The sequence below is a fragment of the Macrosteles quadrilineatus genome, unplaced genomic scaffold, assembly GCF_028750875.1.
Source record: "Macrosteles quadrilineatus isolate MER2022 unplaced genomic scaffold, UCM_ALF_1.0 Scaffold_2__2_contigs__length_208266976, whole genome shotgun sequence".
NCBI classification, from domain to species: Eukaryota; Metazoa; Arthropoda; class Insecta; order Hemiptera; family Cicadellidae; genus Macrosteles; species Macrosteles quadrilineatus.
The window spans coordinates 24,264,388-24,288,219 of NW_026542595.1; the positions used below are offsets into that span (position 1 = coordinate 24,264,388).

Here is a 23,832-nt window from a genome sequence, read left to right on the forward strand (position 1 = left end):
ATCACCCTGACAAAAACATTTTTAGGGCAAACTATAGCATATCTGTAAAAAAGTAGTCTTTCAGGAGAAATTCCAGAATTTTGTCATAATTCCCTGACTTTTTCCTGACCAAAAAAATTCCCTGACTTTTCTAGGTTTTCCTTAACCGTACCAACCCTGAGTAATCTTTTTATGTTATAGCACAGACAATAGACCACCACAGACCGCTAACTGAAACGACCGTTGGATAATAATTTTTAACCCTAGGAGTGGCCAATGTTAGAAGTGGGGAATGGCCAACCCATTTTGGCGATTTTGCAGACCTTTTTTTGAAAATTCGTAAAAATTCAACCGTACAAGTAAACCTAGCCAACCTCATATTCATTTTGTTCGGAAAGAACAGGAGAATCTAGAAATAGTAATATCATAATGATTTAGATAGTGTATTTTAACGGTAAAGTGAAAAAAAATAAAAAAATTGAATTTTTTTTTGAAATTTCAAAAGCGGCCTCGGTATTTTTTTTCTACGGATTTTTTTATGGGAAATTCATTATATACATTTTGTAGACAATCTAATTCCCTACATAGAAATATATAACATGTTAGGAAAATATTTTTTTTTTATAAGTTTTTGGGGCGAAATATAATGACAAACGGAGAACCGAAAAAATTGAAAACCGTACAGTGTTAGTTTATGTTGTAAAAAGTTCTATAATATATGTGTATACTAATAATGATATATACATGTTTGTAAAGTAATGAAATAAGGAAGTAAACAATCATCCTAATGAAGTAAGGAATCAAAAAAAGTCATAAAGTTTATGGTAAAAATAACTTTTTACCTATAAACATACGTATATAAAATAATGTTTTTATATTTTAGCGATTTCTCGAGAAAAAAAATTCACAGTACTTAGTATACAACTTTTGTACCAAATTTTTTTACTTCAAACCAACATAATAATCTTGTAGTGTATTCAATTACCTACATAAAAATGTATAACATGTTAGAAATATTTTTTTTGTAGGTACGTAATAGGGACATAATAATACAATAACCGCAAAACCGCAAATAAGTGTAAACTATAGCCTACAGTGTTTGCTTGTGTTGTGAAACATAATGTAGGCTGATGATATGTAGCCTACATATTTGTAAAGCTAATGAAATAAGGAATCCAAAAAAGTCATAAGTATGATGGTAAAAAGTTATTTTCACCTATGATTAGGCTATGTATCAATTTGAGAACGTTTTGAATTTTTTGCGTATTTCGAGAAAATGGAGTGTACAGTATTTAGTAGCCTAGCCTATATAATTTTTTTACCAAATTTTTTACACCCAAACCAATATAAACATGTTGTAGTGTATTTATTTACCTTTATAAAAATGTATAACACCTTGGGTATATCATTATATAGGTACAACAATCTCTGAATGTCAGAAACGTCATTTTAGGACATGATGCTAACAAAATACAGTAGTAGGCCTATTTAGTATAGGCTATAACTTTTTTACAAAATTTTTTACCCCCAAACCATTATAAACATGTTGTAAGTTAGTGTATTCATTTACCTTTATAAAAATGTATAACACCTTGGGTATATCATTATATAGGTACAACAATCTCTGAATGTCAGAATCGTCATTTTAGGACATGATGCTAACAAAATACAACCTTTTATGAACACTATTTCACACAATTCAGTAATATTTATGCATGAAGATTACTGTTATACACACACACAACACTTCACTAACACTAACACTACGAACTAATAACATATTTAGTAATAAATCACGGATAAAACTATTACCGGCAACAACACAAACAAACAATGGCAATACAAGACAGCTGACAGACTGTAGCAGTAATGACTCACTACCATCGTCTACATGCGAGCATACAGAAATAACCCTGAGTGCAGGGCTGCCACTCTCTGAATCTAAATTTCTTCCTCTTCAAAATGATATACTATATGACTAGTAATAATAACTTTCACTGTACCTATATAATTCGTATTTTCCATACTGTCACCAGACGACTGTTGGCCATTTGTTAGAAATTTCGAAAACAGCTGTTTTCATAAAATCGTACCGATTGTGCAATCAATATTTAGTTATAAATATCACTACCACAATGAAGATAAAATCAATGGCTATCCAGTGGTACCACCCGCAACATCCCAAGACAAAAATTACCCGAGCAGGGTAATGCCAAACAAGACATGTTTTGCCAGTTCCCAAGTGTCGGCTGCAAAAGTCGTACCGCGCCAAAATTTCATTTGATTTCTAATCGTCGTGACATTGTTATATACCTGCTACAGGGTTTGTTTTATGTAATCAAATGAAAGTTCAGAATGTGATCTTTCGAATGGTATATATATTATTCTCATCTGAGTTGATTGTAAGTGTTTTTTTTACCGTTAAAAAAATTTCGGCCCATACCGTCACCAGACGACATTGGCCATTCTAAGCATCAACGTCATACCGTCACCAGACGATGGTTGGCCACTGCTAGGGTTAACATTGCCGCTGATCTGGACCGCTCTCTACTGGTTCATGTTTGAACTACATCATTGTGGCAGTTGGCATGGCAACAGACCTTCACACTAATGTTAGCAGCTACGCACACACACACACAGCGGTACGCAACGATAATTTCGCGATCAGCCTGGACGAACCTGGACCCGGCTTCCTGCCAAACAACCGCTATCACTGAGTTTTAGCGAATTTCCCTATAGGGAAGTAGCTATTACCGTAGGTGGCATGGTAAGACCTAGACCCGGGACCGATTTACTTTTTCATTTTGATGTCCCCAGAGGCCAAAAACACCATTCGTTTTTAAAACACCAAATTTTTATACATGTATATATATATATACATAGATTAATATATATATACTAGCTGTAACCCGCGGGCTTTGCCCCGTTTAACTTCTTAATTTTCAAGATGATCTCGTTCGCATGGCTCAATCACGTCCTGGTTGAAGTTCGTTCGCTACGCTCACTCACCTTTAGGTTGGAGCTCGTTCGCTACGCTCACTCACCTTTGGATTGGAGCTCGTTCGCTGCGCTCACTTGCCTTCAGGTTAGCTCGTTCGCTATGCTCACTTGCCTTCAGGTTAGCTTGTTCGCTACGCTAACTCGCCTCCAGGTTGAAGTTCGTTCGCTACGCTCACTCACCTTTTGGTTGCAAATTAGCTGTTGTCATAAATGTAAAAGAAATAATAGTGCTGCACCCTGTTGGTCATCCTTGTAACTTTAATGCTATTGAACATCATAGAACAAAACCAACTTGTTTAATTGAAACAGCTGTTAAGATTCATAAATTCCATTTCTCATAAGGTTAACATGGGAAACTCCAGAGCCACTGGGGCGGAGCCGATTGGACAGATCACGAAATTGATGGTGTATAAACCTATTCCATGAAATTCTACACTTATGTACCAAGTTTCGTGGCAATCGGTTCAGCGGTGTCGTGAACGCGATAACTTGAGTAATTTTTGTCCGATTTTGATGAAATTTGGTTTAAAGGTGTAAAGCGGGAAAAACTTGAATGAGTTCGCAAACCAGCATGGTTGGACCATGGGAACGGGGCTTTACGGAGGGTTTTATGGGGTAAAAATTGGTTTTTCTCACTTTTGACCCTCAAATAACAAAATTTCCCAATTTCTCTTTAGACCCTTTTAAAGAGCTTAAAAAAAAAAAAATTTAGTATATAAAAGTATTTTTGTTCGGTTATTAGTAACGGAGAAAATTTAAAAAATTGTAAATTTAAAATTCCCATGTTATTCTTATGGAGAATATTATCAAATGTTGTAGTTTGCTTGTTTATGGATATATTTTGATCAAACTTGGCAAATTTATTTATTTTGTACTAAGCTATCAATATTTTACTAAAAAACACACTTTATTAGTTTCCTTGTAGCAGCAAACCTAGGTACTCGTTAAACCTAATGTTATTAAAATATATTTAATTGAAAATCAATTCAGACAAATGGAAATTCGCTTAGTCGACAGGTTTGCTGCGGCGGGGGTATTTTAAAAGACAACCATTCGGGCGAAGACTTGTAGTATTGTTTACAGTTATTTTTATGTCTTTAATTTAATAAATTAATAATATGTGACATTGTGCGAATGTTTGATAATTTACTTTTTTATATTGTTTACGTGCAGTGGTAGAACATCATGGCTATGGTAGATGTGTTGTACTATTGCATACTGAAAATTTAAGAACCAAATGTTCTCAAACGCAAAGCACGAGTATGAATGAATGAAATAGTGCTTTTATTTACAAAATAAGTGAGTACAAAGATATTCTCAGCACTACATACAACAATGATCATTAAAACCGTCTGTTGCGGCTGGCATACCTGGTCATCAGCACTTAAATAAATATTAAAGAGCAAACGCAAAGCACGAGTATAACTGCAATAAGCATTTCATACTTATACGCCACGAAGGACGAGTACTCTGGTAGTATATACATATATAAAAATAAAAATTTGAACAAATAGTGTTTTTAGCTTCTAGGGGCATCAAAATTAAATAGTTCAGTATATCGTTCCCGGGTCTAGGTCTTACCGTGCCACCTACGCTAATAGCTACTTCCCTATAGGGAAATTCGCTAATCAAGTTTGTCAGATAAGAAATTTCAAAATAGAAGTCGTTTTAATTTGTATAACTTAAATTACTCAAAAATGAATAATTTTATTAATATGTGTCAGGAACACTTCCTATTTAGCATTTCTAATTCCCTATCAAACGACACCAAGATCAATTATTATTATTATTATTAACTTATATGGAAAATTGGCTACAAACGAGCTTGTAAACAACAATTCTTGTGGTTAGATTAACTGTCCAATGAAAGAAAACATCTAGAAAACCTACTTTTAGTTAATAGACTGCAGATAAAGTTAAAATATCAAGATAAAATTATTAATTGTGTTAGATCAATAGGCAGCAAATTGTTCCAATTTACGAAAATGCTGTATGTAACAGAAGTGGAAGTCCAAATAAATACCAACTTAATAGCCATCATTAAATTATTAATGTCATGATCACTATTAATTGGATTGCAATCACATATTTACTTTAATAATAAATTAAGGACATTAAACAAAAAGCTACTTGTTATATCAATTCTCTGTTTTTACCGACATTACGCGAGGCAGCGTGCGCTAGCCTTTTCCGTGGCCTATGACAGTGACTACGGACAGAAACAGCTTTGTCTAAAGACAGGAATCACCGGATCCCGCCATATTGCTGGTGGTCACTGCCATATTTTCGGGTCATGTCGACACCAGCGCTGCAACACGTACAGGTCTTGAACTATCCAAGCGCAACTCCAGCAAGAGATCTGTAATTTTTCTATAAACTAACTTACATGTTTTGGGTGTTATAAGTGATAATAAATCAAATACATTAGGTACCGTGATTTGAAAGATCCCCCATCCTAGATACAACTCTCGCTGCTGGTCATCGTGGGCATTTAAATGGTGCTGCAGCGGCTCCACATATTCAGTTGCCAGATACAGCACTTTGTCTGACTACAACAAACATGGTCTAATTATACTATGAAACTTTTAAAAGATGTCCTATGACATAACAAATAATCTACAAAGCTTAGTTGCTGTGTTCTTAACTAATCCAACACTAGTAATTAATGGCCATTACCTGTAATAAAACTAGTCTCGATTGATGTAAGGTTAATAAAACCCTAACAAAACCCTTATACCCTAATTTAATACTCCTAAAATAACAGTATTTAAAATCAAAATGTTTACTACACAGTGTTGTTATGAAAATCCGAACGTCAAAAATCCGAACCGCTCCTGAGAGTTTTAAAATATTGAATAACCACAGAGACAACAGGTGTTTTACAATTTCGCGGGCCAAATAGTCGGCTCCTGGCAGGGAAATGAGTGAAAGCGCCGAGCCAGTCTGTGTTTTGTGTGTTTCCAATGTATAAGCTCTACATATTTTTTTAAAGAAACAAATTACATTTATGTAACGAAAATACCCAAGTACAAAAATCATTATTTTTATTTCATGTACTGTATCCTAGAACTGTATTTTTAATACTGTAGGCCTAATTATGTGTCTATTAGCATTTCAAGGCTATGTTTGAAAATCCGAACAAATCGGTAATCTAAACTAACTACGGTCACAATTGGTTCGGATTTTTGACTCTCTACTGTACCTTAATTATTTTTAAAAAATAGCATGTTTTTTTATTACCTCAAAATTTACATTGACTGTTAATAAAACAGTCAATGTAAATTTTGAGGTAAGGCTGGTAAACAAATTTACTTAAGTACACATTAGGGGCCTATAGGCGCAAGCTCCCAGAGGGCGCATGGCAGAAGAGGAAAGATTTTTTTCAATTTCTAGAAATAAAAATAAAAAGCCATAACTTAAAGTATTTTGCAAATTGATTTTCAAAAATCCTGGATAATAAAGCATTATGATTTTGAAGTTCATTGGAACAAACTATTGTGGTAAAGGTAAAGTTAATATATTTTTCGACAATACGCATCAACTTCGAGGTCTTATTTAACACGGGAGATGGCTGTAGGGATGGTGTCTAGCAATAGGCCTACACATCGTCCACCATGCTGGCTCGGCGCTACTGCTCGGACTGCTTAATAGGGGTGCATGCTCGTGCCAATGTTATTTTTGAGACCTTATTTACCACCCTCACCTCGTAAAACGAAAATTATAACCAAACTTTTGATCAGCTTACAACAACCTACAGAATCAAGTTAAAATGTACGTTGTGTTGAATGTAAAAAAAACAATGAGTTTATCTAACTAACAAAAAAAAATATTAATTTAAATACTCTCCAAAGTGTCATTTAAATTCTTGCATTTTCTTCTCAGGCCTGTGGATGGGTACAATTGGTCAAAAGATTTTGCTTTGTTTTTTTTGTTTGCGAATATAATCATTATAATCTATATAGATGCAGAATCGCCATAGAAATTAAATAATAAATAAAATGCCACTAAATTATCGCCATAGACAACCAACTTATGTAGGACCTCTCCTCACATTGTAAATTACAAGATTGCTATTGCTATTGATGTCTAGTTCATGTTTTTGATACTGGCACTAGTGACGACAAAATTAATTTATTTTATTTTAGGGTTAATTTTAAGATTTGTGTTTTAATTTCTTGTAATACTGTAGAACCAGGTTTTGAGCTATTGTTAATGATTAGATGGTTTTATTTGGTTAAAAGAGGTTTTAAATAATTAAAATAATGAGTCTTTCCTCAGCTGATCCAAAAGGATGACAAATCTACTAAGGCAGTATGTTTAATCTGGTATCACGTGGATACATAAATTGAATAGTACTGTAAGGAGTTCATGTTTTTGGGCCTGCAATTTGAAGCCACTGCAGCAGCAGCAATAGCCATGCTTTGTTGCAGGAGTGCTCTGTTAGTTAGATAGTTTGTTTCAGTCCCATTATTACATAACATTTCTAAAAGTGTTTAAGACGGCTTTTTAAGGCCAGAACCAAGTAAATTCTTCAAAAAACTTGCAATGATAAAATTGTATTCAGCAGTAGGCTAGGCCTGGGATATTTTTAATAAAGGTTTGTAGGAAAGTAACTTCAACACGTTCGCTACTGAGCGTCACATATATGCGACGCCGCGGTCATTGCCACAGACTGAGGTATACGTTTGAATCTTACATATAGACTGGCTGTCACTTGGATAACAGTACACACAGACCACGGGCGAAAACCTGTAAAACAGTGATCATTTACATTGAAATACGCTACAATCATGTTTGTAAATAATTTATTCTTGTTTTTTGTATTTTTTATAACCTTTTGTACGCCCGGTCTACAGCGAAGTGACAATAGTGAAAATCATCATAGTATTCTTGAAATAGACTAAACGTCGCATATATGCGACAGTTCATTTTTTGTATTTTGAGGTGAAAGTAAGTAAAAAAAAAAACAAGAGTATTTAAGAACGGTTTATAACTGAACAAATATAAAAGCTGCATAGAATAATGCAGCATACATACTGCATACATACATACAGTGATGCAGAAAAGTAAAGACCAGTTTTTCACACTATTATATGACGTCACCAATCATCATATCCACAGACCAAGCGACGCAGTTGTGCGTCAGACATCTCTGTAGACCACTGCAGGGAATTCAGTGCTTTCAAATAGACCACTACAAAGATATAAGCATTTTAATAACATTAGAACCCGACGCAAATATGCAGCGGCAGTCTATTTTAATGTGACTAGCCGACGCATATATGTGACGACAGTCTATGGGTGGAAACCGGCCGTCGCATATGTGCGTCGCTGGTCCAAGTGAATGGAAAATTTTGAACTATTGCAGTAGCGAACGTGTTAACTAAACTAGTGGGCGGACCAATTATTGGGCCTAGGGACGCCAAAATGCTAAATACGGCCCTGAAAATAACATGAACTTTGACTGTTAATTTTATGTTTATAAACTAAACCCACGTATGAGAGACATTAAAACTGATAGCATTTGAAAGGGGGTTTAATTTACTACAAATTAAACACAATACCACAAAGTAACAACTCTTAATACAATAGTTTGAAAATAGCTTTAAATGTAAAATTTTTTTTTATCAAAACTTTTGTTTCAATTGTATTCTAAAGAAAGTCAGTAAAATGTTTGGTATTCTGTTGGGGCAAAAGAACTGTTCACCCCCCTCTTCCAATCTACATGTTTAAAGTATCATTGATTTGATTTCGGACCTCGACATAGTGTGGGGGTGCGTTGAAGACGCCAAGCTCACGCAACTCTGCCAAGCTGACTTGCCAATGGCAAGCCTTCAAAGAGCAATGGTAACGCGTCTGTTAGAAATTCCAAGTACTGGATTTCTTTAAGGATATTTGTAGGTCAAGATAAGGTCCAATAAGTCTGTTCCCAATGAGTCCAATCCAAAAATTCACTTTAAATCCTACTTGATAGGAAAACTCTAGACACGGTGAAGATTATCAGAAACATAGGTAATGCTTTTGTGAAGTCCGTTTTGGGTAAATGTAGACTGATTTGTCCCCAAAATAGTGCTGAGGAAATCATGATGATCCAACTGATGAATCTGATGGTAAAATTTAACTCATAGAGGACGATCTTCGGTTCTAGACCCTGCACACACAAAAATGGTAAGGCCTACTAACGTATGATTGGGACACCCCAAACTCACGAGAAACTGCTCATTTTTCTTGGGTCTCAAGCGATTGATAATAGGAGTTAGGAGTTGATAAAGATCAACTCCTACATCTTGCACAATGGTCCCTACTAAACGGTTATTGATTGGAAAGTTTCCACTTCACGTAAAAAACAAAGAACGTTAGCAAAGGTTTGACTATTCGGGAGCGTTCTGTTTGGATATTGGCTAGGCTACTGTTTTCACTGCAGTTTTCTGTTGCATTAAAATCTCAAAACTCATAAACCACAAAAAACCAACATATCCTTCGCTAGTAAACAACATGGTAAATCAAAAGCATGGTATTAATGGCATCATTCAAGCTAAATTTTGCAGATTGATTATAAAGTAAGTAACAAGTTCACAGTATTCATTCCTGTTAATGATAGTCCAGATGCAATGGACGTAACAAACAATAAAACAACAGAACCATTGAAATGTGGAAAAATAATGCCAAGTTTTTTGACTACGACTCTATGAAGAATTATAATCTGAAATCTGCACAGACTCTTGCAAATAAGTTTTAAAATTTTCTGTATCACACTCCAGGAGAGTAAGCTGATATACTAGTAGTAAAGCAGTCACCCCAACAACAAAATAGCTACGACTGCGGTGTTTTAATTCTTGCGATTACTGACCTTGTCATTGGTCATCTACTTTATGGTGGCAATACAATAGTCAATCTAACCAACCTCAAACTACCTACACATTTTACTGCTGTGGAACTAGTTACAAAAAGATCTCAAATTGCTTTTCTTTTGGCAAACAGAAATAGTTTTTTCACCACACTATCATGTTTTTGGCTGTATTACATACGTTAATTGGTGGCCGAAAGTTAGGTTTTGCTGGCGATGCCAGCTGTCCATAATTTGGGGACCGAGCAGGTTTTTACAGGCCGGGGCCGCAAAATCAGCTGTCCGCTTACTTACTTAAAACATGAATGCATTTTAAATACATAATCAAAATCCATAGCATTTCAATAGAATTGTGTTATTGTCACCGTTGCCTAGCAACTATATATTTTTATTTTTGCTGATTCCTCAAATTATTTCTTCACATAACCTTAAAGTTGTAGTTGTGTTGACTATCAGTGTGCATTATTATTGTGGTGAATAGTGGTAATAGGGTATAGTGTGGTGAAAAATAGCGTTCGTACCACGGACCGAAATGGTTTTGCGGCTCTCGATCGATTTAAGTTCTCGACTTCGTCTCGAACTTAAAAACTATCTCGAGCCGGCAAAACCTCATTTTCGGCCCTAGGTACGAAATATACTATTCTGAACAGCTGGTGAAATCTTTATTGAAACAACATATGGTTTCACCGAGTACTCAAGAAATACTGCCAAATCCCAAAAAAATAACTAGGTACTAGTAGATAAAGGTCCTAAAGCCACTAAACTAATGCAAAATGAAACTGTTAAGTGTTCCAACAGGTTCAGCGTTCTTAACACTGTGGGTGATAATAATCCGGAACTGCCATATAGATCAGAATCACTGCCCATGCCTCTCTAAAAAAGATTATTTGTTCCTCATAAGAAAAAGCATAGAATACTGCTGTGGACTGATAGTCATGGACGCAAGTGTGGAGAGTTACTTCAAGGCCAGCTGGGTAGTGCTTGTGGTGTTACATCTAGAGTAAAGCCTAGCGCACCTCTGAGAGAAATCACCTCAGATGCTGAGAAACTGTCAAAAGACTTCAGTACTAAAGATTATGTGGTGGTTGTCGGTGGTACAAACGACATTACAGTTAAGAACAACCAATCAGTGAATTTGGACTTAACCTTTATCAATGAGATCTCTAAGAAAACATGCATCTTAGTTCTAGGCATACCCAAAAGATTTGACTGGCCACTGAACGGGACCATAATTGGAATCAATGGAAGTGTGAATAAACACATCCAACAGCTAACAACAACTAATGACAACATAATACCTCTTAACAAGTAAATTGAATATTAAGGATCGCACTAGGCATGGATTGCATCTTAATAGATCTGGGAAAGTCAAAAACTCTGTAAGGCAATCTCAGCAGCAATTTTAAACAATTCCAATAAGAGACGAAGAAGAGCAAAGATGGAAGAAAACAAAGAAGCAAAAGATCGCTTATATTAAAACTTTCATCAATCGGCGTATCAACGCACGTTTTAGATGTTTTGAGGAGTTATTATTGTAACACATCTGCAGCGGTTTGGTGTAAGGGCGGCATTTCAGATGAGTTTGAGACAAAGACAGGTTTAAGACAAGGATGTATAGGAAGTCCTCTCCTGTTCAGCTTATTCGTAAATGATTTGCCAGAGGTGCTGGAAGGTGGATGTAATTTCGGTGGAAAGAGAGTAAATGTTTTGATGTATGCAGACGACATCGTATTGTTGGCCCCCACAGCAACAGTGTTACAAATGATGATTAAAAACTTGGAGTGTTACAGTGCAATTTGGAACCTTACAGTAAATCTGTCTAAATCCAAAATAATGGTTTTTAGGAAAGGTGGTAGATTATCGGGACATGATAGATGGTGGTATAAGGACAAACAGGTTGAAGTGGTAGATAGTTATAAATATTTGGGAATGTTGTTTACAACGACATTGTCATGGGAAAAACATTTCATAGAGAAGAGGAGGCTAACTAATTATGCAATTAATTCAGTATGGCAAAGGCTAGTAGACAACAACAAAGTCCCGCTGCATATTAAGATATTATGTTTCGAATCTATTCTCAGAGCTATTTTGTGTTACGGCGCACAAGTTTGGGGGTTTTCAGAAATTTCTCAGTTAGAAAATGCTCAGAAAACGTTTATTAAAAGGATGTTTAGATTGCCACATAACACTCCCAACTATATTGTTTACTTAGAAACATGTTTTGAAAAGTTGTATTTCTTTAATCTACAAATTAACGCAACATACATTTTTAAGGTTTTTAATTTGCCAGAATCACGCTTACCTAAAATTATTGCTAAATCTGTAATTGGAAAAGGTATTTTTTGGGCCAAAGAGTGGAAATGTCTAGGGCGAAAACACGGTTTGGATATTAATTTCGAGTCAGCAGATGTTTTTGAGGGATTAGTGAAGATAATTGAGGCGGAAAGAGATAGCTGGAGAATTGATATGGTTGGCAGAGCGCGTACATCGCAATATCACCAACAACTGCTTGCCGTTGACCTTGACCTAGGGCCCAGGAGTTTTCTCACTGATAGCATCAATATAAATCTTATCTCATGGGTCATTAAGGCCCGAGCCGAGCTGGTTGATTTGAATCACAAACCATGGATAACAAATAAAAATCATTTTTGTAGTCTATGCAATTTGCGCAAATTTGAAACAGTTTTTCATTTTGTTTCTATTTGCCCAATTTTAGGTGATATCAGGGAGTATTGGTTTGGGAAACGAAGCATGCATTGGGACGAACACATAGAATACATAAATGGTAGGGATTGGCGTAAATTAGCAAACTTTATGAGAGAGGCGTGGAGAAGGAGGTGGGAGTTAATTAGAGAATTTAATTACGAATAAATCAAGTGAAGTTTTTTTTTTTTTTTTTTCCAAATTCAAAATTGTTTTTTTTCTCTTTCTAATTTATAAATTATAGCAAAACAATAAATATGTCAAATAAATTGTCAGCCTGTCTTATTGAATATTCATAGTAATTTTTATAGATTTCATTATGCGTAAACCTTTTAAAACCTAATAATTTTAAAAGTAAAATAATACAAGTTATGTAAACAATATTATGAAAAAAGGTTTTTTTAAAGTTTAGTTTAAAAATGGATGTAAAATTGTATGTACATTATTGTGTATGTTATTAAGTGTATTTTGTTTCAACTTCATTTTCATAAATGTGTTTTCCAGGTGTGTCAACCAAACAGACGGTCGTAGACCATTGTTTATTAAGTGTTTGATTATGTTTACGAGGGGAATGTTTATTTTAAAATAAAGCACTTTATTCATTCATTCATTCATTCAAAGAAGCAAAAATTATAAATAAGGTGGACAATTTTCTCTCTGATCATATTCAGATTTCTAGAGAACAAAAACGTACCATTTTGCACCCTACACAGACACCAACACAATAGCAAGATGTGTCAAAACACAAGTGCAAAAACTACACTGATGTCTGTTTATGGCATTGCGTGTTTTAAGGATGAAATGTACGATTAAATTTATTTTTCTAGGGTCCAAGGGGGGGGGCTTTAGCCCCTGTAGCCCCCCCCCCCCTTGGAACCGCCACTGGTTCTACAGAATATTTTTATATTCAACCAGCTATTAGTTAAAACAAATTATATTGCACTAAAACAAACTTAAAATTTTTAAGACTGGTCTAAAATATAAATTAGAATAAATATAAATATAGAATAAATATAAAATTAGCATTTTACCAAGTATATTTAAATAGTCTGTCATCCTTTTACGGAATAAATTAACGTATCAATGAGTATAGCATTACACATAGTATAAATAAGTCAACCCTATGCATGTCATTATTATCCAAATGCTGAATTTGTGTCACACACACTTAATGTTTACAGCTGTTACGTTAAGCAAATGGTTTTTTACCAAAAGCTCGTGTAGAGAATGTTAGCGTCGGCTGCTAGACCTTTTAAAATTTTAATTTTCTATAAAACTGAAACTTTAAACTAAGATTATGGCTTCGACATTCCCTAGTTTTCAAAATTATCTTTCTTTCAACACAAAAATCATGAAAATCCGTCAAGTGGTTGATTCAGAATCGTGAAATAAAAAAACCCTGTCATGATGTAATAGTATTCTACGTGGGTTATCCAGAAAGTAAAGAACGTTTCGTTGTGACGCCGCTAGGCGTGTGCCGATCTCGTACATTTTGGTACTCGGCAACTCAGTCGGCGTCCAGCCGTGACAACGGGAGAATTTTCACGCTGCCCCTTTTTTCACAATTTCAACTTAAAAAGTGTGCTGCGATTAAAAATACCGCCAGTTAAGAGGTGCGGTCAGTGATACGGTTTGTGTTGGCATTAAACTTAAAATCGATAGACATTTATCGCCAAGGGTATGAAGTTTAAGGAAAAAAACCTAATGATTGAAAGTTCTGAGAAAATGGTGCATTCAGATTAAAAATGGCCGATCTGACGCTCATGAGTCATGACGAAGCGAAGGGCGGACGCCCGAGCATTGTGACTGATGGAACTTGTCGCTAATGTTGATGAAAAGGTTCGCAAAAACCGCCGATTCCCGATAACGGGTCTTTCGTTTTGTTGCGTGACAATTTCAAACCACAAAGTCCGTGAAACTTGAGGAGAAGTTTCGGTTTTAAGTTTTTCCAACAAAAACCGTATCACTGACCGCACCCCTTAACTGGCGGGATTTTTTATTGCAGCGTTCATCTTAAGTTGATATTGTAAAAAAATGGGCAGCGTGAAAATGCTCCCGTTGTCACGGCTGGACGCCGACTGAGTTGCCGAGTGTGCATGCACCAAAATGTACGAGATCGGCGCGTGCCTAGCGGCGTCATAATGAAACGTTCTTTACTTTCTGGATCGCCTGTGTATATATTAATTTGAAACTGTTTTTCTTTGTCATAGCTAAATTGAGAGAACGGCTGGGCGTAGAAACTCGGTAGAGGTGTCTAAAGAAAGGTCTTGGTCTGTAGATGAGCCATCAAAAGAGAAACGTGGTAAATTCCCATGGGGCTCTGCCCCAGTGGCCTTTGAATTCCCATCCCATGTTGTTCTTATGGAGGAAAAACTGGGTTTTTGTCCCAGCCAATTTGAGAGAACTGCTGGGCGTAGAAACTTGGTAGGGGTCTCTAAAGAAAGGTCTTCGTCTATAGATGAGCCATCAAAAGAGGAACAAGGTAAATTCCCTTGGGGCTCTGCCCCAGAAGCCTTTAAAGTTGCCTCTTCAAATTTGTTTACCATATGCATAATTCTACACTACTTTTTAATGAAACAGCTGTTAATATTTAAATTGTGATTTATTGAATTTTTCAAAATGAAGTACAGTATTTGCAATGGGTTTTTCTGATTTTAAAATCGATTTTATTCTGCATCGTGTCTTGTTTTGCAATATAATGTTCTATTACCAAATCAGTGGAAAATCATAATATCACAGTAACTCTTCAAATTATTTCTTATGGAGTTAACTTATATCTATTGTATGGCTTGGTTTCTGCTTTTTTTTACCACTTCTTGGAGATTGTACGTAAGTGATATTCTTTGGTGTATTGCATCTGTAGACGAAACTTGGGTTGGTGAAATTATTACAATGGAAAAAAGCTAGAAATACTGGACAATTTGATATAGGCTAAAAATAAAACTCAATTAACAATATGCTACATTTCTTGAGCAATCATTGAAATTTGCAAACAATGGAAACAAAAATGTCATAGAACACAACCAAGTAGAAGAAAAGAAATAATTTTTTTTTTCATTTATAATCGTTATTTTAGACAACCTAATGCGACTATGAGAGGGAAACATTTGTAGAAATACTAAAAAACAAGATCAGCTTTTTGAGAAAAGATAAGATTTTGATTATTCTAACTGTTGTGTAGATCGTGAGTATTTCCATAATCTTTGTGAGTCGCCTGTAATGCTTCACAATTGCTCGAATTCGAGCAACAGGTACACCAGTAGATATGATTTTGATTAAATGGTTACTATTAATTCAAAACATATGTTATTAACTAGGCTACCTATTTATTTATTTTATTTGTTTACATACTTTTATAACTCATACTGTGATCATAGCCTTAGTGCCAAAATACGTGTCAGTTTAAAAAAATGAATTTCAGGGTCCTCTGGTTTTTATTATTTCACTTATGTATATGTATATATCCTATATAAATATATATATATATATAAAATATACATATATATAAAATATACATATAGGGTGAGTGCACCAGTGAATGACCGTTAAAGGTTGACTTTCTACTTGTAAACGACATGGGAAAATATACTACTAAGCTACATTGTACGAAATCGTTAAAATGTATTGCCCATATTTCCCTGTACTTCCCGATGATATAACTTAATACATTATGTTAAAAAAAGTATCGAAAAATAAAATTTTTTGCACATAAATCACCGCACCAGTGAATGACCGCATATTATATAACAATTTTAAAATTGCATTAAACCTCCTCCTTTTCACCGAATGACCCTCGTTCTAGATTTTTGCATCGAAGCTGTAAACCCTGTAGTGAAAAATAACGATATCAGGGTCGTTAAAATATTGGTTCTAGTGAAGGATCACTTTTTATCTAGGAATTGACTGTAAGATTTAACTCGCATTCAAACTTTGGTTGTAGTGTATCCACATAATTTCTTATGAGATTTTGTGTTTCCTAGCAATGGTTTACTCCATCAGAAAACATTGTCATCAATATCAATAAAGAAAATTGACTAAAATCCAGTTAATGAACGAAATGGTCATTCACTGGTTATAGCCTACCCTAATTTGTGAACCAGTAATTGACTGGCTGTTTAAATATACGATTGGTTAGGATTTTGATCTTTAAATGAGTACAGAATTATACCTTAACATGTTAACTGTGAATTACATGTAATATCTTACAGTTCCAATCAATAATTAAGGAACCATGACAAATTACAACCAACCATGTTTGGGCGAGACGCCATAGTGGGAAGCTTAATAATGAACTGCTTTGAAACATCTAATTTTGTTTATGTTACAAAATGATGATTGACACTTTCTTTTTTAATAAATCAAAGAGTGTACATTAATAAGACCTCAAAATTACTTGTAAAACTGTTTGTGATAGACTAGGAAAAACAGAAAGCCTGATATGATGTTTTTTATACAAATCGGTCATTCACTAGGGGGTGGTCATTCACTGGTGCACTCACCCTATACAAATTTGCTTCTCTATAGGGAAATTCGCTAAAAGGCACTTACTTACCTCTATGCTATCAAGATATGTAAGAACACTAGGATGTCTCAGAGTTTTCAGTCTTTTTACAGCAGATCTTGCTAACTCCAGCTGGATTTCATTGCTACTCTTGATATCAAATACAAAGACTGAAACTTCCTCTCCAGAGCCCTAAACAATAAGTTAGGCATATCTTAAGTGAATTTCTGTAGGCCTAGTAAAAAAAATTAATAACTTATCTATTGAAAAGGCTGTGTAGGCCTATAAAATAAAAAATACTCTTAAATCCATACCCAGTACAAATAACATTATTGGCTCAAAGGTGACGTTCATCTAAACAAGTTATGTCAATATTTCCTCTAATCCAAAAAAAGTTTAACCGGTTAAACATTTATTGTAAACAAAAAGCTGCCAAGATGAATTATTAAAACAAATGTAAACATTGTTATCTTCCTATTCTTTCCTCAAAAAGTCAAAGAGAGAAATAATTTGCATAACCTTTCCTTTGAAGACTCGAGGGCCAGAGCCTCAACTTGTATCAGTGGTTATAGAATCTTACTTATTTCCTATAATAAATGGCAAAATCACAGAATAATAAACTAACCTGATAGTTCTATAGAATCCTTATATATAATACGTGAAGGCGATTTCTACGAAATACTACTCCTCCGTTGATAATGGACGGATTTTTACAAACGACGTGTCAAAATGAAGTATTTTTTGTGTGGACACCTCCTTTTACCAATTCTTGTAATAAAAATACTCCGGCTTTGCCCCACAGGCCATCAAAGTTGGAGTTTCTCCAATAAGATTAACATGGGGGAATCTAAATTGTTAATTGGAAAATTTGTTCCCACTAATTTGAGAGAACGGCTGGGTGTAGAAACTTGGTAGAGGTGTCCAAAGAAAGGTCTTGGTCTGTAGATGAGTTATCAAAAGAAAAACTAAGCAAAATCCCTTAGGACTCTGACCCAGAAGCCTTTAAAGATCCCTCTACAGAGTTGTTTACATTTTGGCGATGTGAATAATGCTTTTTAATGAAACAGCTGTTCATTTTTAAATTGTATTTCAAACAACACTAGTGGGGTCGTATAGCTGCATATAGTGGCAGAATATTTCAGTTCTGGCAGAGAGGCTGCAATTTTAGGTGGTTATAGTATACAAGTTTCTGAACCTAAAACCGCCCAGACCCCAATTTTTAAGGACCTCGGTCGTCCGTAATGACGTCATCAATATGGTGGCCGTAAGAGGATGCTGGGTCCCCATGAATTGGCTATAACGACCGAATGCCTGAACCGATTTTCATGAAATTTGGCACATAAGTGCTTGAATACATTATCTCGGCCTGGGTTGAAAATGGTCAAGTTTCATCAAGTCAAAATAGTGGCCGTTAAAACCTAAAATAAAAAAAAAAATCATTCAGTGTTTTGTGTTCTCAACTCCCTCCAGAGATCTGCAGCAACCTATTCACTTTCCTTGCAAACAAAGGTTGAATTACCGTCTCTGCATTTAATGGAATAGGCAAAATACCCCCACCACAGCCAGCCTGCAGATTAAGTGAGTTTCAATTTCCCTGATTTGATTTTCAATTGAATCAATTTCAATAACATTAGGTTTATGAGTACCTAGGTTTGCTGCTACAAGGAGATTAATAAAGTGAGTTTTTATTAATATATTAATAGCTTAGTTTAAAATAAATAAATTTGCCATGTTCCAAAAAATGTAATCATAAACAAGCAAACTACAACAGTTTATGAACTCTCCGTAATAAGAACATAGGAGTTTTAACTACAATATGTTGAATTTACTCCGTAACCAATAACCTCATAAAAACACTTCAATTCACTAAATTATTTGTTTGATTAAGATTTTCATAATAGTTTGGAGAAAAATCAGGGAATTTCATGTTTTGAGGGTCAAACATGAGGTTCGAACATAAGGAAACCCAATTTTTACCCCTTAAATCACCCCAAAAACCCCGTTGCCATGGTCCAACCACGCTGGTTCGCGAACTTGTTCGAAGAATCGTTGGTTTACACGTTTTTGCAAAGTTTCATTAAGATCGGATAATTTTTGCTAACGGACACACACATATACAGTGTGTTCAAAAAAGGTAGGGACAAAGTTTACGAATTGATTCATTGGATCAAAATAAAAAGAACATAAGGAATAACATATTTTTACAAAATCGCTTCGTTAATAGATATCCATCATTTTATATTTTTTTCATTAACATTTTGTCCTTTATAACTTATATTGGCGATATTGGCAATTAATAATGAAATGTATAATTAAATTTACAAGTTCAACAAGGCCAATACAAATAAAATAAAATAAATTGATTAATGTTATGGCTTGTTGAACTTGTAAATTTAATTATACATTTCATTATTTTATCTTTTGATAATTTTGACTGAACTTTTATGAAAGTTGGTATGTATGTAAAAGTAGAAGATACCAATTAATTTTTTATTCGAACCAGCATGATCGAACTATGGGAACGGGGTTTTATGGGGTGAAATTTGGTTTTTCCCATTTTGGACCCAAAAAACATAAGATTTAGCAATTTCTTTCCAAACCATATTGTGGAGCTAAAAAAAACAAATAATTTAGTATATTGAAGTGTCATTATGTGCCTAACGGTAACAGAGAAAATTCAAAAACATTTTAAATTTAAAATTCCCATGTTATTCTTATGGAGAATAAGTAAACTGATGTATTTTGCTTGTTTATGAACATATTTTGATCAAATTTGTAAAATTTATTCATTTCATACTAAACTATTACATTTCATGAAAAAATACGTTTTTACCCTCCCTGTTGCAGCAAACCTAAGTACTCGTTAAACAAAATGTTTTTTAAATGGGGAATAAATGTGATATTTTTAAGGAGATATTTTAGAGTAAATCCAATCAGGCAAATGTAAATTCGCTAATTCTGCAGGTTTGCTGCGGCGGGGGTATTATAAGGTGTAATTGGTTACGGAGAAAATTTAAAACATTGTAAATTTAAAATTCCCATGTTATTATTACGGAGAGTACACAAACTGTTGTAGTTTGCTTGTTTATGATTATATTTTAATGGAACTTGGCAAATTTATTTATTTTAAACTAAGCTATTAATATATTAATAAAAACTCACTTTAATAATCTCCTTGTAGCAGCAAACCTAGGTACTCATGAAACCTAATGTTATTGAAATTGATTTAATTGAAAATCAAATCAGGGAAATGGAAACTCACTTAATCTGCAGGCTGGCTGTGATGGGGGTGTTTTGCCTATTCCATGAAATGCAGGGACGGTAATGCAACCTTTGATTGCAAGGAAAGTGAATAGGTTGCTGCAGATCTCTGGAGGGAGTTGAGAACACAAAACACTGAATGATTTTTTTTATTTTAGGTTTTAACGGACGCCATTTTGAAATGAAACTTGACCATTTTCAACCCAGGCCGAGATAATGTATTCAAGCACTTGTGTGCCAAATTTCATGAAAATCGGTTCAGGCATTCGGTCGTTATAGCCAACTCATGGGGACCCAGCATCCTCTTACGGCCGCCATTTTGATGACGTCATTACGGACGACCAAGGTCCTTAAAAATTGGGGTCTGGGCGTTTTTAGGTTCAGAAACTTGTATACTATAACCACCTAAAATTGCAGCCTCTCCGCCAGAACTGAAATATTTTCCTGCTACCCAACCTGACTACACACATTTATTGAGAGTTACTGAATTCTACCAAATAAGGGCCTCTTCACACTGGGCCACCATGGTGGCGACACTGGTGGCCGGTCAAAATGCGCATGGACCACCAGCTCAGCCACCAGTGCAGCTGCAGCCACAAAGCTCACAGTTGGACGTCGAAGAGGCAGGTGCTTAGCGTAGTATAGGTATATATATTTTTTGAAATTGTGAAAACATAAGAAAAAACTTATTTTTTTGTTCATCCGTTTTTATGAGATATAAGTACCTGAGAGACTTTTTTCATTCACTACCAAGACCTTAGAAATAACACTGACACGTTTCACAATTACTACTTACTTAAGAATGAGTGTTTTAAGTTTTGATGAGCTTCTGGGAAGTCTGAAAGATAAAATATCTCCAGAAGAGAAACTGCTACTAACGTTGTGGAAAAATAAATAAAAACATAGTTAATATACCATTTATTAATAACACTGTAATACCTTGACTCAATGTATATATTGCAATGACGAAAAGATGTAAATGAAATAGAGTACCTATACATTTTGTTATATCAATAAAATCGTTTCCCCATATTTGTTACCTTAACAACTTCAAAAGATTAGTAAACTAGTATACTGAGTATTGCCCGCTGGTAGTGACTGGTGGCGCTGCCAGTCGCTCCAATGTGAACAGTCCGATAAGAAACCATGGTACGACGTGGTGGCGCCACCAGACTGGTGTCTCTGAAAATCGCAACCCCGAGCCACCGCATTTCTGGTCGCGCAGCCAGACGCGCCACCAAAGCTCAGTGTGAAGATGTCCCATTTAAATCAATGCTAATGTAACGTAGCCAACGTAACGTGTAACGTAGCTAATGTAACGTAGCGGTGTCGCCACCGGTGTCACCACCATGGTGGCCCAGTGTGAAGGGGGCTTAAGTATTTGCAATGTTATTTTCTGATTTTAAAATTGATTTTCTTCTTTATCATGTCATGTTTTGCAATATAGGCCTAACGTTCCATAACGAAATCAGTGGAAAATCCATTTATCACAGTAATTCTTAAATCATTCCTTATTGAACTACTGTATCTTATATCTATTGTACGGGTTGGTGTCTGCCTTTTTCACCACTTTTGCCTACATTTTAACATATCAAATATTTATGTACTAGAAATATCTGCTCTTATATCGTGTCTAATAAAATCCAAACATAGGCCTAGAGACTTTGCCTAAAATGGAACCCATCTTGACAAATTATTTGCACCTGCCTATATTACGGACTTTGGCACACTGGGTCGGTAACATTATTGAAAATAACACAACATTTTGTCTGTAAAATATGGTACAAAGAGACTGTCATGACAGAAAGGTCATATTCCTTTATACTAGATCACATAATCCTTTATAAGATACGTTGATTAACAATGCATGTAAACGTCAATATTTACGTAACAGCCAATTTACAGTATTTTTGCTTTTTGGAAATGTCCTATTACTATGTAATTTGTATTATTTGTTGCCAATGAAGCCGCAAGGCCGTATAAACTAAGAGGCCCCTAACAGTTCAAAAATAAAATCCAACTTCACCTCAGGTATTTGATAAGGCTGAGACAACTAACTGACACCACTGACTGTCAAGGAATTACAGCTTTAACAGTAACCCCACGCAACCAATTTCTCAGAACTATGCTAGAGGGTTCATTCATTAGCACAGAACTGACGCGACGTGACGAAAGAAAAATCTAACTTACACTGTAAAGGATAGGCTATACCTCCCATTGAAGTTAGAATATGTCTTCCCAAAAATATAATATTCTCTTGAAATAAAATTATATTAGTTTACACTGATGAAATCACGGAAGTGTTTAACTACGAAAGATCCACCAAAATACGATTTTAATACTATTTAAAGGTTCTTCCAAAGGAAGAGATACCAGATAGACTAACAATAACTCCGATGATGTACGGTACGGGGAATATTTTATTCATTGAATCAACCAAATTTGGCAACTAATGCAATTAATATCATTATTGTTTTACACTTATTGCTATATGCTCAAAATATGTATATTTCACCCAATTTATCGCAGTTAGATGAATTAACGTAAGCCTTGAAAGTAACCGTCGATTTCGACGGGGTTCACCTAGTATTTTTATATTCAACCAGCTATTAGTTAAAACTAAGTTAATTTCTGTAGGCCTAGTAAAAAAAATGAATAACTTATCTAGGATACAGTTAACTCCCTCTTATCCGGACACCTTTTATCCGGACATCGGTTTGACCGGACTACACTCTGTAGAAGTGACATCTCTTTATCCGGATAATTTTTATCAGCACATCGGTTTAACTGGACTAGATTGGCAGGAAGTGGGCGGTACTGAAACGACTGTTCTCGTGGGAAAGATTTGAGACCATTGATTACGTGTCTAAATACAATGCTCTCCTAATTTTAAGTCAAATACTGTATAGAGTATGCATTTAAACGGTCCGTTTTAACAAGATTTTGGGGACGTCGGTTTAACCGTAAAATCCGTTATCCCGACTGGCCTCGGTCCAGAGGAGTCCGGTTGAGAGGGAGTCTACTGTATTGAAAAAGGCTGTGTAAGTAAAATAAAAAATCCTCTTAAATCCATACCCAGTACAAATAACATTGGCTCAAAGGTGACGTTCGTCTAAACAGCTACTGGAACACATATAACTTAGGTGGTTTGGGTACAATTTCTAAAGCCTATTAATTAAGAAATTGGTTGGATTTAAGATTAGGCCTATTAGTTGCTATGCCTGTGCCTCGCCACGGGAAGAGAAGGGTAGGCCTACAGTTCCGCAGAGAGCCTGCGATATATTATCGGATGAATAATGATAAATATATCAATATTTATTTGGTTTTATATTAATATTGTATTGAATTTAATACCATATGATATAAATAATACCCCCGCTGCAGCAAACCTGCTGACTAAGCGAATTTCCATTTGCCTGATTTGATTTTCAATTAGGCCTAAATCTATTTTAATAAGGTTTGATGAGTACATAAGTATGTTTGCTGCTACAGGGAGGGTAATGAAGTGTGTTTTTTTAGTAAAATATTAATTATAGTTAGG

At 35.1% G+C, this 23,832-nt stretch overlaps 1 protein-coding gene across 2 annotated transcripts in view; it reads right to left on the reverse strand.

Annotated features, from left to right (window-relative positions):
• The window catches only part of LOC128987876 (N-terminal kinase-like protein), a 116,311-nt gene that overhangs the window by 91,369 nt on the left and 1,110 nt on the right, over positions 1 to 23,832 (reverse strand). For both annotated transcript variants that reach the window (XM_054408943.1, XM_054408942.1), the window contains exons 2-3: positions 17,082 to 17,222; positions 5,412 to 5,528 (exon numbers count right to left, since the gene is read on the reverse strand). In XM_054408943.1, the coding sequence (XP_054264918.1) occupies positions 5,412 to 5,528; positions 17,082 to 17,222 (258 nt within the window). The remainder of the gene's footprint in view (positions 1 to 5,411; positions 5,529 to 17,081; positions 17,223 to 23,832) is intronic.